The 16414-nt window shown below is 39.1% G+C and overlaps 1 protein-coding gene across 1 annotated transcript; it reads right to left on the bottom strand.

Moving 5' to 3' along the window:
* On the bottom strand, nt 1–16107 carry LOC113057414 (calcineurin subunit B type 1-like). The gene is made up of 6 exons (XM_026224793.1): nt 15887–16107; nt 10504–10543; nt 4475–4651; nt 2099–2158; nt 1831–2015; nt 1–1163 (listed from the first exon to the last, which is right to left on the bottom strand). The coding sequence occupies exons 1-6, from the start codon at nt 15887–15889 to the stop codon at nt 1116–1118; spliced, it is 513 nt and encodes a 170-aa protein (XP_026080578.1). The 5' UTR covers nt 15890–16107; the 3' UTR covers nt 1–1115.
* Between the last annotated feature and the right edge of the window lie 307 nt (nt 16108–16414).

Genomic DNA, 16414 nt, shown 5'->3' with positions numbered 1-16414 from the left:
TAAAGTTTTACATGTTTATTGTTTCATAAGGTATCAAGCAGTCCATATATCCCATAATAGTTGAATTGATGCAGCATGCAGAATAGACATCCCATAACTGACGAGCTTCATATGTATGAGACACGCTTTCATTCACCAAAAGAACCTTTTAAATCTGCATTTACAAAACGAATGGGCAAATGATGTGAGCTGAATCCGAAAGCAATAGATGTCTGTTTGAATCTAATTTGGCAACTTATGTAATGCATTTCATAGTTCTCTTGATATCAGATAGAAATTTCACAGCTTGGGTGTAAACCATTGGAACAGATGAAAGTAATCATGCAAAAAGCAAGCACAGATACAGCAGAAGCCTCAGACGTGGCATTATTACTGACGTATGACATCCATATGCTGAGATCAGAGATGAATTTGGTTACGCTGCTCCTCTCATGCGTGTAAACATTCAGAGGTTTTGAGGATCTCCTGCTGCCGTCACAAAAGATGGCCATCGGTATAATCCACGCACTACAGACGACGGAAAGAAAGATGGCACGAGCGAATCATCTGATCAAATGATGAAAGCTTTGGTTGTTAGATCTCAAGTAAACCCAATCATTTTTCTCTGCTGGACCGTTCTCAACACTTCGGACCTAACAATATAAACATTACATCACCATTGATACAAAACGCTTATTAAACATGGTTAAATGCTAGAATGATATAAATAGTGTAATATCACAAAGTGTAACAGAAGGAAGCCAACGTCTTTACGTCATGCGATCGAACAAGCTTCTGCACAGCACTGTTCTGATGGTTTTCTTCTTGGCACATCATACCTACATATACTTATTATATCATACTTAAGATCTTAAAAAAGACGAAACCAAATAAATATAAAAAAAACCCTAAATAAATATGAAGAAGCCGATGCTCTTTCCTCTTGAATGGAGTCCGTAAGCCCATCGAGTGCTACACCAGGTTAAGAGCAGACTGGAGTTCAGTAACACTTACACTTACTTCTATTGGACAAAAGTGGCTTAAATACTTCCATTGAGACACACAGAGAGCATTTGCTGGATATCTGGAGCAGGTCGTCGTGGATGGAGAGGAAAGCGGATCTGCTGGAGATGGACTCACACGTCCACCACCATCTTCTTGTGTATATCCAGACCTCCGACGACCTGACGACACACGCAAACATTAACCTGTGAACAGCTTTTATCAGGCTCCTGGTGTGACCAGTCGTCATCAGACTTTAAACACTCAATATCTTCATGAGGGAACACATGCTGACCACAGTCAAAATAAAAAAGACTGGATTTCCCTAAAGAAATCATACTGAAATGTCTTTTTTTGGACTGAAAACTCTTCTGCTCACCGAGGCAGTAACACTGTGAAATATAATTACAATTTAAAATAACTGTTTTATATGCATGTATACTGCAAACTAATGTATTTCTGTGATGCACAGCTGTATTTTCAGCATCATTCGTCCTTGTCTCCAGTCACATGATCTTCAGAAGTCATTCTGATTTGATTTGCTGCTCTAACAACACATTTCTGATTATTATCAGTGTTGAAAACGGTTGTGCTGCCTAATATGTTTGTGGAAATTGTGATAGATATTGTTTTTCAGGATTCACAGATGAATAGAAAGTTCAAAAGAACAGCTTTATTTAAAATAGAATCTTTTGTAACAATGTAAATGTCTTGCATTTTAAAATAATCCCAACTTTTTTCTCTCATCACACTTCTATCTATAATACAATGTCCTTTAAAAATAATAAAGTTATTAAAAAGCTGTTCAAATGGAGATAAATGTGTGGTGTTTGTTTGAAATGGTCTTACAGCACAGAACTCCTCGAAGGATATCCTCCCGTCCCCGTCCTTGTCAGCGTTGATGATGGTCTTGTCCACGATCTGCTGCAGCTGGGTGTCCTTCAGGTTGTTGCCCACCATCATCTTCAGCACCTGGAACAGCTCTCCGTTGGAAATGTAGCCGTCCTTGTCCATGTCATAGATCCTGAAAGCGACTGGGTCCGGGAGAACAGCAGAAGATGACTGAGAGTCCAGCACTGAGTGATGTGAGATCAGAGGTGAAGTGTGTTGTACTCACAGCGCAGTTTCTGCTCTTTATCACCCTTCACACTGAACTGAGAGACGCCCTCGATGAACTCTACACACACAAACAACACATCATTACACCAATAACTGCACGAACACACAGGCATTTCCCTTACGGTTTAGAAATCGCAAGTCTCTTTTATTTATATCGTGCTTTTAACAATACAGATCGTGTCAAAGCAGAGTTAGTGTTAAATAGAAAAACAGTGCATCAATAATGCAGAAGGATGATGGTAAACACTCAAAATGTTCAGTGATTCAGTATCTGTGCAATCAGGTGGACAATACTGCTGGAAATTGATGTTGACCGCAGTGTTGAGCCGAGTCCTAAAACACATCTGTAGTCAATCAGCAGTAAGGTGTGTGTCTAGTAATGATAGAGAGAAGAGCACGCTCAATTTGAGTGCACAGGACGGATACAAGCAGATCGACTATAGAGAGAGAAACAAGCTGAAGGATGAAGACTCCTGCAATAGTTCAGTCTTTAAGCTTCTCTGATGGTGCCACAGTTTGAGGTTTATAAGGCCTAGATAATCATCTTCTTGTGAATCAACTTAACCTGAAAAAAGCTTCTTGTTACGCAGTTTGTTAAATATGCAAAGCCACATTTTGACATTTTGAGGATGTGGCAGTGTCTTTGAAACCCTGTTTTTCACGGCTGAATGGAGCGTTGATGTTGCAAATATCAATTTTGAGTCCATGTGTCAGAGCTTCATCAATCACAGTCTGGAGCACATCCTGGAACTCATCCTTTTCAGCGTCGTCTGATTGGGCCAGCGGTTCCTGTGTTGTGATTCGACAGCAGCTGAGCACGCGCTGCCCTCCTGGAAACGTGCGATTAGACTAGTTTTGGACTTGTTTTGAGAAGCAAGTGTGCAGGAGCATGTGCTGGAGATGTATTTATAATCACAGGAGCGTTTTTACTGACGAGATGCGCATGAAAACCGCATTTGTTTTTTTTGCACAGCCCTAACATCTAGTTAACAAAGCTAAACAGTGTTGCCCTTTGTGTAATAAGTTACAGAAACTGTTAAACGCACCAACTTAAATAATAAAATACACTTACTGTGGTCCATAAACAACGCCTTCTCCAGACAAAGAGGGAACTGCTCCATCTTTCAGGAATAATCTTTGTGCGAATCCGGCATTAAACTGATTGAGATTGAGGAAGATCGCTGTCCTCAGCAAAATGTGCTGCAGATAGTTTTACATGTGGATTATAATTTTCGGGAACCGAGTTAAACATAAATTGTAACCATTAATCTCCAAGTACAGCGTCCCTGGGAAGCCCAAACAAAGATGATTGGACTCAGAGATGAAAATAACAGCGTTTCGACGAATTGGCAACAAACACAGCTCTTCCTCTTCTCCGTCAGATCGCAACAAGGCCACGCCCCCTTTTTTGTGTATTCATGTGGGCGGAGGTTAGTCAAAAAACTGTTTTAGTGATGTCATTACTGCAGGAACTAGAGGGGTGTAGTCCAAACCGGTCGTTTTTTGTAGGCGAATTCTGTTAAATCAAATAACTCCCTTGGCATTGAACTTTGAGCTTTAGCATTTTACAGATATTATTTATACTCTAACAACAACATTACACATTAACTAAAGTTTAAAACATGGGACCTCGACGAACGGGACCTTTAATGGTTGTAATTTTAGCTAACTTAACTATAATCACCCTTCTGAAAAGAAAAAGAAAAAAAAAGAAAAAATAAAAGAGATTTTTTAATCAAGACAGAATCAGCGTGAGAGAATGTGAATGTTTTTGGCAAACAACACAAAAGGCTTCTTTTCAGGATGTGATGCAACAGGTCTGAGCTAATTTAAGCATTTCACAGCTGCACAGCTCAAGAGTTTGAGTTCATACACATGATGTGTGTTTGCATGCAGTGCTCTCACAGAAAACATTCCTCAATTCTGCATTAAAATCATTACACGGCATTGACCTTGAGTTTCACCAAACTCATCAACATGTGTAGCACAGCCTAACAATCAAAAAAAAAGGCTATTTTAAGAAACATTAACATTTAGTCTGTTTGCATCATAGCCCAGTTACTTTAAAAAAATAAAAACCCTTTACAAAAATAAAAAAAAGTGTTTAATTTAACACGTCATGGTATTATTTGTTGTACTGCCTTTATACTGGTTTAGATTCAACTGAAATTTAAGTCATTTTACTGCACTAATGAGATCCTCGTTTATGTGAAACGGATCAAATGTGCTTACTCGTCATAAAAGTTAGGTCACAGTGTCACATAGAGCTAAAATAGGCTTCATTTGCTGTCACTTGCACATGTTTTATGAGACACATTTAATGTAAGATTTCCTCTTTCAAACAAACAGCCGAATGATTTCTGGCATGCCTCACCTTTGAAGTCCACCTCTCCGTTGCCGTCCGTGTCGAATATCTCGATGACCCTCTGCACCAGTGGATTCTGCTGTAACTCGGGCAAGGACATGAACTCATCCACGCTGAGGGATCCCGAGTTATCTAGGTCGAGTTTCTTAAACCTCTTTCCCAGCCTTTTAATCTCATCAGCATCGACTGGCGTGGACCGAGAGAAGACACCAGACATGCACAACAAACACAGAAATGGACAACATTAGCAAACACTTGAATCCAGCACACGTGACCAACGCTCACCCCTCTATCTGAGCGCCAGACAAACAGCACAACAAATGAAGGAAGCATGAGACACTCACACCCCGTGACGGGATCCTTGGCTCGCGCTGGCATCGCTCGGGTCACCACACACAGAGGTTTGCCCATCGCACCGTACCGAAGAGCCATGCGCTGACTAACAGCACTGCTGAGCCTTGAATATCAGACTCACTCACTACTGTAAGCTCTTTCAGATCCAGTCACATGACCCTACACAACTCTGAAACATATCTGCCCTTTCATACACTGCCAGTCAAGAGAGTTTTATTGCTTTTAAAATAAGTCACAGAGACTGCATTTTAGGGATGCACTGATACCGCTTTTTTCCCAGAACAAGGCCGATACAGGTACTTTTATTTTTTAATACTTGCCAATCCGAGTACCTGTGTGTTCATTGCATTTGTAATTTTTTTCTCATTATACAGCGATGAACACATATTTTTTACATTTATGTCACATTTTTATCCCCTGAAATGTGCTGCGGCTAATACAAGTCAATCAACTAATACAATTAATGTCAAGCAAAACATGGGCAATGCACGCACACATTTGTATCGGTGAGGAACGGTTTCACTCGAACTTTAAATAAAGTTGTGAATGATTGACATTTAAATAGTGAATACATTTTTATAGTGTAATATTGTAAAATGTAATTTATTGCTGTGATTAAAGCTGAATTTTCACATGATTTTTCCGAAATCATTCTAATAAGCTGATTTGCTGCTCAAGAAACATTTCTGATTATTATCGATATATTTATGGAAGCTGTGATATACTACCATTTAACAAATACTTTCATTCAGCACAAACCCATTATATTGATTATAAGCAACAGCACAGGGTTTAATAATTCACACACACACACACAAAAAGCTGTTAACTGAATTTTATATTCAAAGAACTATGAAAAAATAAAATAAAATGGATCACGGTTTTCCCAAAAATATTGGAAAGCACAACTCTTTTCTACAACTGCGTTTTAGTATCACGTAAAAAAAAAAAAAAAAAAATACTAAGATTACGAGAAAAAAGTTTATATATTTCGCAAATAAAGTTGAAATATTATGAGAATAAAGTTGAAATGTTTCAAGAATAAAGTCGAAATTTTTTTAGAATAAAGTCTAAATGTTTTGAGAATTGAAATCATATGAAATAAAGTTATAATCGTTTGAAAGTATAGCCTTTATTGCACATGCAAATGATAAATTAGAATGAGAGCAGCGGGAGAAGTTTCCAGGCCACCGAGATTTAATTTAATATTGTTGCATCCGAGTGGCCACATCATCTTACTGTGATGAGGAAGAGTCAATTTTAAGGACTCGCGGAAACAGATTAATATCAATAAAATGATATTCATTAACAGACCGAACAGGAAGAAGCTATTATCTTAACATCGGCTCACACACCCAATCAACTTACCTTTTGGGGGGCGCTGTAGCTCTCACTTAACCCTTTTTGTAAATACACTACAAATATATGTGGGGTTATAAGCAGAAATCATACCATGTGTCATGGGACAGTATGTTTGGAAATAATATTTAATGTCTTCCATTGCATTCATTTGTAGTTCACCAGCCATCCAATATCAATAAGATTTGTGCTTTTTGGGAGTCTCAGCTTTCAAAATTACTTTTATAGCGAAACACAAATTCTGTGTCTTACGATAATGTGTTTTTCAAGCTCTTTAATGATCAGATCACTGTATTAATGTGAACCAATTCATTAAATTATACGGTTTTCTTTGTGAAAATTCCAAATTTGTCAAACTTCCACAACATACTCCGCTAAAACGTTTAGACTTTATTCTCGTAATATTTCGACTGAAAATACAGCTGCGCATCACGGAAATAAACTAAATTTTAACACCTACACAGAAAACTGCTATTTTAAATTGCAATAATATTACTGTATTTTTTATCAAATAAATTGTGCACATATGGCCTTTTTGATTGCGGTTATTTCAGCACTGATCACTTCTGATTGGATGGATGTTATTATCAGCTGTTTAAATGAGTTCTTCTACTCTAACAGACTTGTGTTGTCAGGCAACTACAGGTGTGCGGATCATAAAGACCATGATATCAGTTCATGACAGAATGCACTTGGTAGCATATTCCAGCTGGACGTATGCTAGCAGGCTGCCTGCTCATAGGAGAACTTACAAAGGGTATCAGCCAGATGGTGGTGATACACATGAATCTCTGAGAGACCCGGCCCGCAGGGTGGAAGTTTCAACAACAGAGCTGGCAAGGTGGCTTGCCAAGGGAAAGACACATGCTACCAAGAGACTTACTGTGGAAATACACGCATGGGATTGCTCAAAAAAAAAGGAGAATCACAACACTTTCGGGGCTGAACAGCGCTGGAGGAACCCAGGGTTCTGAATTCAGGAACTCACCCGAGGGGAATAGCGCACGCATCCAACCCGCGGAGTGGAGTGACGCAGCAAGCGGATTGACACCGAGCAGGTCCTTACTGGCCCGAAGGGGCGAGCAACTGGGAGGACACTGGCTCTACACAGAGATTATAAAATCTCACAAAACATGTTAGGTGTCGCCCAGCCAAGCTCTACAGATTTCTGTTAGTGAGACGCCATGCACCAGTGCCCAGGAGGAAGATACACTCCTAGTTGAGTGAGCTCTCACCCCAGGGGGCATGGCAGGTCTTGAGTCTGATGAGCCAGGACAATAGCATCCACTATCCAGTGGGATAACCTCTGCTTGAGACAGCCTTTCCCTTCTGATGGCTTTGGAATTTTTTTGGAAGATAAATAGTTGAAATGACCTTGTTTTATTTTTTATTCAATGGTGTGACATAAGCCAACAAAACCCATTCATCCACTAAATGAGTTAAATCAAGCACCCTCAAATAGTAATAGTGTTCATAACTTTTATTTTTTAATAGCCTTGTATGATGGTACTAGAAAATATGGTCTCATCAATGTTTGTGAATAATTAAGCATTTATAATTAAGATTTGTTTTAATTCAGATGATTAGTTGGTTCATGAATAAATAAAATGAAAAACAACTAAATTAGCTAAGCTTCTCATGAGTGTTCGAAAGCTTTGCTTTGCCTAGAGGTGATATTTCATACTTGGGCTTCAATAACAACTGGGTTTCATCATGCGCCGACTACAGCTGCATGGACGTATAAATAAAGTCTGAGCGCTGGAACTGAGCTTCTCTTCGTGTACCACAGCTTGTTTCAGATCCATAAACGTTACTCTCGTCGCCGACAGCCAAAGCCTGACATCACCCTATTAATGACCACTGGGCAAGACCCCAAGAACACTTGTTTTTAGCCATGAGCTCATAAGAAGCCCCCAAAAGCGCCCTGAGGAAAACCCCCAGTGACACGGGACTCCAGCACATGGGCCGGGTTTATTTTGAGCACTCACAGACAGTTTGGGACGCCACATGCTAGTACATTACTCCACATACACTTCTGTAAGTAGGTCAATTGCATGAGCGAGGCGCCAGCTCTCAAAAAGAGTTCAATAGATTACTTGAAGACGGTGCATTTTTGAACATCAAGTGTACTACAGCAGACTTTCTTCTAGTTCTGTTGGTTTCTTTATGTATAAATCAAACAAAACTGACCCATGGTAAAATTTAGCTTAAAATCTAAAATGTGATAAAAAGAATTGCACCGTCTCATCCAAAAGTGAACAAATAAAAAGATGCAAAAAAATATGCTATATATGTATATTATGCTATATATGTGTGGATCAAAGGCTGTGAAAATTAATCTGCATTGTTAATCCTTTTAATATTTTATTTAAAAAAATGATCACAAAAATGTATCCTTTCATTGGATAAAAATAATTTAAAATGGGGGGAAATATCATTATGAAATAAATGTTTTTCTCAAATACTCATTGGACACAATTATTGGCACCCATATAAATTCTTATGAGTAATATATCTCTAAACGTATATTCCCATTCATATTCACAATTTTGAGCACTCCAGTGTGATTATAAACATGAACTTATCCAGCCATGGTTTCCTGTTTCAATGAAATATAAAGAAGAGGGAAAACAAAGCCCAAATTCCCTTAATCATCCATAAAAATGGGAAAAACCAAAGAATATATTTCCATATCTTTACAAATTAGTGAAGTGGCTTTAAGAAAAGAGCTAGAGCAGTGAAAATATTAATATATCTCATTACAATATTTTTATATAGTTAAGAATCAAAATCAAAACAGATGCTTTCAGTAATGAGGATTTCACCCAGTTTATGTCAAGAGAAAAATAAAGACATTTAAGTTTTCAAGTATGTAGTATTTGTTTAACTGCAACAATTTTATCTTTAAATTGAAATAAGCAATAACAACACTGTACTTTATCAACAAACAAAGGAGTAATTAATACAGTTCTGCTATAATCTGGCTGAACTGTTCCTGTAAAAAAAAAATCACAATGCAAAAATGTATTTATCTAAAATAAATTTTCTTAATTTTTGTTTCGCTTCACCCAGAAGCTCTCCAAATGGACAGACCCATAAGCAGACGTGAGTTGATACAGTGAACAGCTGTCCTGTGTGTGTGTGTGTGTGAGAGAGAGAGAGAGAGAGAGAGAGAGAGAGAGAGAGAGAGAGAGAGGGAGAGCTGCATGCAGTTGAAGACAAAAGTTAACATCCCCCTTTCAGAATCTGCAAAATGCTCTTCACACTTTGTGGTGAAGTGAATAAGATATTTCGCATAAAGATGTTTACACAGTCCATAAGAGAAAATAATAGTTGAATTTATAAAAAAATGACCCGGTTCAAAAGTTTTGACTCTTAATACTGTGTTGTTAGCTGAATGATCCACAGCGGTGTTTTTGTGTTTAGTGATAGTTGTTCATGAGTCCCTTGTTTGTCCTGAACAGTTTCCTGCTGTTCTTCAGAAAAATCCTTCAGTTCCCAATAATTATTTGGTTTTCCAGAATTTGATCCCCAGTGTGAAAAGATGGAGTCATTGTTGGAAAGGGTTCAAATACAAAAATTATTCATGTCAGGACTAAATAAAAAATAACATGCATTTTATACGATCCCTCTTATTTTGGTAAAATAATTAACATTTTGCAGATTCTGAAAGGGGGGTGTAAACTTTTGACCTCATCTGTATTCCAGATTGCTGAAGTTGCCAAAGCTGTTACAGGTCAAGCTCACACACATTTTTGTGGTTTCATGACACACACACAGTGTTACCCAAGCTACCCTAATCCTAGCAGAGCTCTTCACACGATGTGGTGAGGTGAGGTAAGACTGAGAGCGGCTCGAGCCCCACGGGCGCCAGATCCTCACAGCTCATTAACAGCTGCGCTGGAGCTCATGTGCACAGAGCTGCTGACTCCAAGCTATGGCTCTTAGCGTCTTTCTCTCTTCCTCTCTGTCAGAGATCTGGTGCCGTGTGTCATTTGCATGAGTTGTCATTAATATGGCACACAATGACTAACTCTAGCGTGTGTCAGACTCCCTGGCCCTTCGTAGACGCTTCTGATCTCTGGCTTAGTTTTGCATGCGTTAAACATTCACACACATCAAAGGGAAGCAAGACTAATTGAAAAGTTTCAAAGCTAAAAATAAGCCTTGGCATCTCTGGAGACGAGCTTTACTTCATCTGTTCGTATCTGTTTGACGACTAGATAGTATGAGTGATCACATTTCAGGCAACATCTAGGTTTGATAGACATTTTAGCAAATTAAAGTTTCGTATGCAAAATAACTAGAAATGTAATGATACTTACAATGTGAGCACATTTCCAGGGGATAACTTGCCTCATTTCCCTACAAAAGAAAAAAAAAACATGAGCAACATGAACATGCAGATCCCATGTGCTTTTCTGCACTACACATGGCTTCTGTCATACATACAGACAATAGATTAGTGTGAAAGAGAAGAATATGAATAAGCATCATATTTCATGTTCGTGTCATTTGGGAGACGTTCAAAGTCAGTAAACCATTAGAAAGATGTCAGATGAGCTCAACACCTGTGAAGAGACGAGTCAATCACCACCAAATTGACCTTACATTGAAAATATCATGATCATGATAATAATTCTGCATAAGAACGTTTTGGCTTTGACACAGACACTGAAACAAAGCCAAACGCTGCCGCTCTGTTCTAGAAGATGAAATACTAAAGGGCTCCACTCTCTGTATCTCCATCTGCTTTGATTTATTATTTATAAAGCCATTCAGTTGAAGGGCTCAAAGGCCCATATTCAGTATCTGTCACCGCACTGAGGGACAGATGAGAGATTATTCACACATAAGGAGTATGGATTCCTTCTGTTTTGAGTGAAAAAAGGTAAATATCATTATTTCATCGTAGATTTCATCTGGCTTAATTCAAATTCACAATCTTTCTACATTGACAGAGTTATACTGATTCTGCAGGACTCTCTGTGGTTTTGTCCTGCATCCTCAGACAAAGCTATGAAACCGACTGTGAAAAGCAGAAGCGGTGTATGCAAATGCAGAGCCGCAGTAAAATGGCATCTGAAGTGTTTTTGAAGAGTGGGACTGGGTTATTAATATCAAATCCCCCGAGTCCAAAATAAACATGATTTACAGCAGTGATTATTCACAGTAGACCTTACCATCCATGAGTAGATAAGAGAAAATTAAGCCTTGCAGCTCAAAAAACAGAGAAGACTGCATCTAATGCAATCCTGACTCATTAGCGGGCTCTTCTGAGATGGAAATTAACTCTTTAGTGGGCTGAACATTGTCTGGAAGACCTAAGAGTCCAGTTCATAAATAATGCATTGGCCATTCAGAGTCAATTAGACCGCATGGTGAACGTAAATGCTGCTCCCTGCAAAGCAAACATAAATACACACCAAACCTCTTCAATAACACAGAGTAAAACAGACCGAGAGATGTTTCATGGCTGGAGATGCTGCTTATGGCTGACCATAATCATAACTGTGTCTTTGATGCTCAGGCCAATTACATTTAATACGGTTTGAGGGTAAAGAAGTGGTTTGTGATGGGGTTAGACATCATATATTACACACACCTCAAACCGTAGCCATGGCATTACGATCCATTCCTGGTTTTTCACAAAACAAAGAATAGACACCGGTTCTGTGAGATTCTCCCGGCTCTATAAGGTTTGCATTAGACTCTATAGGAATATATTTAAAATAGACGCTTCTCAACGTAAGAATGTTTTCTGATATCCACGTAGTAATAACTTAAAATATCAGTCCTAAAACTTAAGATTATTATTTGGTAAAATAGCAAGCATTAGTAACAAAGGGAAGAGAACTGATATGATCGTTCTTCATTCTCCTTCACGAAGCCCACAGAAAAATGACTAATGCTCACAAACAGCTGCACACTGCCTGAGAGTCGGCCTCCGCTTGACTAGTGCTTGTGTGTGTGTGTGTCAGTGCTTGTGTGTGTGAGTGTGTGTCAGTGCGTGTGTGTGTGGATGTGTGTGTGTGTGTGTGTGTCAGTGCTTGTGTGTGTGGGTGTTATAGTGAGAGAGTGTGTGTGTGTGTGTGTGTGTGTGTGTCAGTTCTTGTGTGTGTGGATGTGTGTGTGTGTTTGTGTGTGTGTGTGTGTGTGTGTTATTGTGAGTGAGTGTGTGTGTGTGTGTGTGTTTGTTCATATGTGTGCGTTTGTGAATGAGTGTGTTATAGTGTATGTGTGTGTGTGTGTGTGTGTGTGTGTGTGTGTGTAAGTGTGTGAGTGATACCTGGAGAAAGCCAGCTGCTAGCCTTCCTATTGATCTCCGCTCCACGCAGGAACAACACTAGCTGTACATGTCAGACAGACTCTTCCTGTCTATGTGGGCGGTTCTCCACAGAATAAACTGCAGTATGTACCAGACCTTACATGATGTCCAGTGAAAACTCCAGGAAGGCATCCTAATAATAACTCTCCACGATGGAGAAACATCAGAATTACACTGTATTAAAATCACTGTACAATGCAGAATGTCACAGATTAATCACATTGTGATATGGACTCGTGTTTGAATGTACACACACACACACACACACAGAGGTAATTTCATAGGGTCATATATACAGTGTTAGTTCCCGACTCACTGAATTGCAGATCCTAATGAACATGACACTCTTCTGTAAGGAAAGGCCATAAAAGCCATTACTGCAGAAGATGTTTGCCCACAGCTGTAACAGCTAAAATACTGAAGTAAAGCAGTTCTCTAGCTGCAATATCATCCGCACACACTGAGAGGAGCCTAGATCTTTACAGTATAAGCCAACTACAGTGGCGACAGCACCTCGTGATGGTCTGAAGCTTGGAAGAAGGTTCATCTTTAAAGGGGTCATGTGATGCAATTTTTCTTTCTCTTGGTGCATAAAGAAGATCTGTAAAGTTGCAAACACTAAAGTCTCAAATCCAAAGACGTATTCTTTATCAAAGTTAAGACTCTGCCATGTCCCCCTCAAAAAACAGGTCATTCAAACACGCCCCCACATGTCTATGTCACTATGTGGAAATATATGTGTAATGCCGCCCACATGTTGATGCAAAGAAAGAAGGCGTGGTTTCAGTAACACAGTGTTGAAGCAGTCATGTCAGAGATGCTGTGTGTATCTAGACGGAAGCAAGAGCACTTTATTTGTTCTTCTGAAAATAGATGCATTTAGGAATGTTCAAATGTGGAGTTTTGCACGTTGTGTGTGTGTGTGTGTGTGTGTGTGCGCACACGAGAGAGAGAGAGAGAGAGAGATGGTCACACAGTGGAGTCAGTTGTTTTAACTGTCCCTGGCTTGTGTACTGCAAACAAATACGAGCTTCATCACTAGGGTTGGGTACTGATGGAGCCAGTATGCACTGAACTGAATTTCCGAAGAACGTAGATTTCGGTGCCTCAAAAATCATGCACATATGCTCTCTGTATGTCTGTAAATCATTGTTTAAATGTAAATAAAAGAGAAATGAAAACTTTATCATATAAGCATATAAATATATACATGAATTGTGCTCTTAGTCAACTTATACAGCAACTTTGTGGTTCTTTTTTTTTTTTTTACTTTTTTATAAGTATCAGTTCTGGCACCGTTTAGGCACCGATACCATTTTAAAAGTATCGAAATGGCACCGGTATTGTAAAAAACCCAATCGATACCCTACCCTATTCATCACTGTGTCTGTCACGACTCCGTTCCTCTTTTGAGCTTGAACTGATTGTAAAACTAAGGAGATTATTAACTGTCTTTACATATATTTAGAAAGATGACACTTGCAATTATGGAAAGGGGTGTTACATTTCCGACCAGTGCTTGTGGTGTTTGGCCAATCACAGTGCACTGGCTCAGCTGGCCAATCAGAGAAGACTGTGCTCGTCAGAAGGAGGGGCTTTGTAGAAAACGACATGTTTGAGAGACACGGGACACAGGGGACCTACATGTTCAGAATTTGAAACATATTGTGTTTTTTGAACATTAAAGGATGTCAACATATTCTGTTACACCCAATACACAAAATAATGATCTTTATAAAAAAGCATCATATGACCACATGAAATGTTTCTGCGCTTCTAGCGTCACCAAAGTTTTCAAAACTATTGAAATCTGTCAGAGCCACAGTCTGCACACTTAAGAGCAGATATAAACTGCTTTTGGTTCTTCTACAGGAACACCAACACAATATGTGTAACACAGTCAGTGATGAATTACCGGCACTGAATAAGCAGCACCACATCAGTCTTCATAAAGCCTGATATTCAGTTTTCGTCTGACACGCGTCCCAACATGAGCTCAGTATTTCAGGCCTGTGTTTGACCCGACCGCTGTCAGTCTGTCACAAGACTCTTCCAGAAAAAGAACAGCACACAGTTTTATTAAAACGCTGAAGCCCTAAGGACCTGGAACAGAACATGGCAGGCCAGACCTAGTTTTTGTTCCAGTTAACTTGAATGGAAACAATCAGCCAGAAGCTTGCAGCTTTCTAAGGCAGGCTACTATAAGTGAGGCTTCTAGTATGTTGGGCTGCACAATTAATCAAAATTTAATCGCAAAGGCAATTAATATTGATTAATTGCGTATCTTTCAGTAAAGCACAGTTGCATGATAAGCAGTAAATATCCATCCAAAGGCCAAATTGCGCTCTCACGCTAAAATCGAAATATGCCCCGAAGAAGAAATCCAGGAAATGTCCGTCGCTGCGGCTGAATAAACAGAAGATTTAACTGCTTTCATTGATTCAACATGACTGATAAACACAGGACTACGGCAATATGTGGTTTATCTGTCATAATTGAGAACGTTTTCAGGGTTTTTATAATCCTACAATTATATCATCTGTTAAGAACACGATTTTGCGTAGCTTTAGATTTATTACTAATCACAGAACCGGCTTTACTGACTAAACACACATGAAAATCGTGATTAATCTCGTTCGATTAATCGTACAGCTCTACTAGTATGACTGTATCTTCTTGTTACCATCGTAATCTGTATTTCGTCACATTAACAACCAACTGTTATGAGTTTCTGAAGCATGACTGAATTCACTACTGAATTTCTAGTGTTAACAGAGATTTACAACATTGTTACAACAACATCTGTAGAGTAACAAGTTTATTTTTTATTTCTTTTAAGTACCATGTAAATCATGGTGTTACCATCGGATACCATTTTATAATCCTAATTATTAAAAGGGCTGGAGTTGTATTACTGTAGGCTAGATTGTATGGATAAGTGCACAATTCAAATAACAAGAACATTTTATAAGAGGTGAGATGAAACACTTTAAATAATAAAGACAACCTGAATACGAGCCTTAAGGCATCCAGTTCTCTATTTATCAAACTGTTGATACAATGATAGAAATGGCTTCTTGTAATAGCCAATGTCATACTTAATGGCTCTGGCTTTAACTTTAAATGTCACCACACAGCATCACAGAGCAGCAGACGCATTCAGTGCTGTGTTACTAAGGGAAGCGTTCATTTTGCAACCACTTTGCATGAAATAGACTAAGAATAGATCATCAACCTGGCAGATGCACGATAGGGAACCCAGAAATCTTCATGTTATGACAGCTCAGCCAAACGTTGTATTTGTTGACCAGTGTTTGCAGGATGCATTTGAAACTATGATATTTGGTATTTGTTTACAGTGAATGCGTTGTGTTACTTACCATTTTGCTGCCTGCGCGACGGAATTCCGCTTCGGAAATGAACAGCAGTAAATGAGAGCACAAAAATAAGAGGGAAATTCTGCTCCTGGTCTTGTTGTTTTGTAAAGAATAGGCTGTTTTGGACACGACAGCAGAGTAACCTATTTTCCGCCCGTTTCCGTGGGTTTCACTGCAGCAGCGACGCGAGGAAGAGCCGCAGGGCGGGGAGGGGGAGGGGCGGAGGAGGCGCGCTACTATTGGACGAGACGAGAAGGGGGCGGGGACAAGAGACGCTGATGGGCGGTCCTTCGATACACTACATACGGGAAACCTTGGCTCCATAAAAATTACTTCACAGCTGTTAGTCATTTTATATTATCTCTGAGAGATCAAATACATTTTGTTGTTTTTTATTTGGTGGGGAAGTACAGTAGTACTAAGTATATACGGTTTTTTATTTTTAAATGTCTATTCTGCTCACCAAGACAAATTTATTTGATCCAAAGTAGAGCAAAAGTGTGAAATATTTTTTATTATTTAGCTGTTTTC

This window comes from Carassius auratus, chromosome 38 (assembly GCF_003368295.1).
Source record: "Carassius auratus strain Wakin chromosome 38, ASM336829v1, whole genome shotgun sequence".
NCBI classification, from domain to species: Eukaryota; Metazoa; Chordata; class Actinopteri; order Cypriniformes; family Cyprinidae; genus Carassius; species Carassius auratus.
The sequence above is the reverse complement of the archived record's forward strand: the minus strand, read 5'-3'. Positions and strand labels throughout refer to the sequence as shown.

Bases quoted from the DNA above. Each gene is read 5' to 3' on its own strand.
- LOC113057414 (XM_026224793.1), bottom strand. The intron at 2,016-2,098 runs GTGAGTACAACA...TCCCGGACCCAG, and splicing joins TAAAGAGCAGAAACTGCGCT to TCGCTTTCAGGATCTATGAC. The intron at 1,164-1,830 runs GTAAGACCATTT...GTGTGTCGTCAG, and splicing joins CCTTCGAGGAGTTCTGTGCT to GTCGTCGGAGGTCTGGATAT.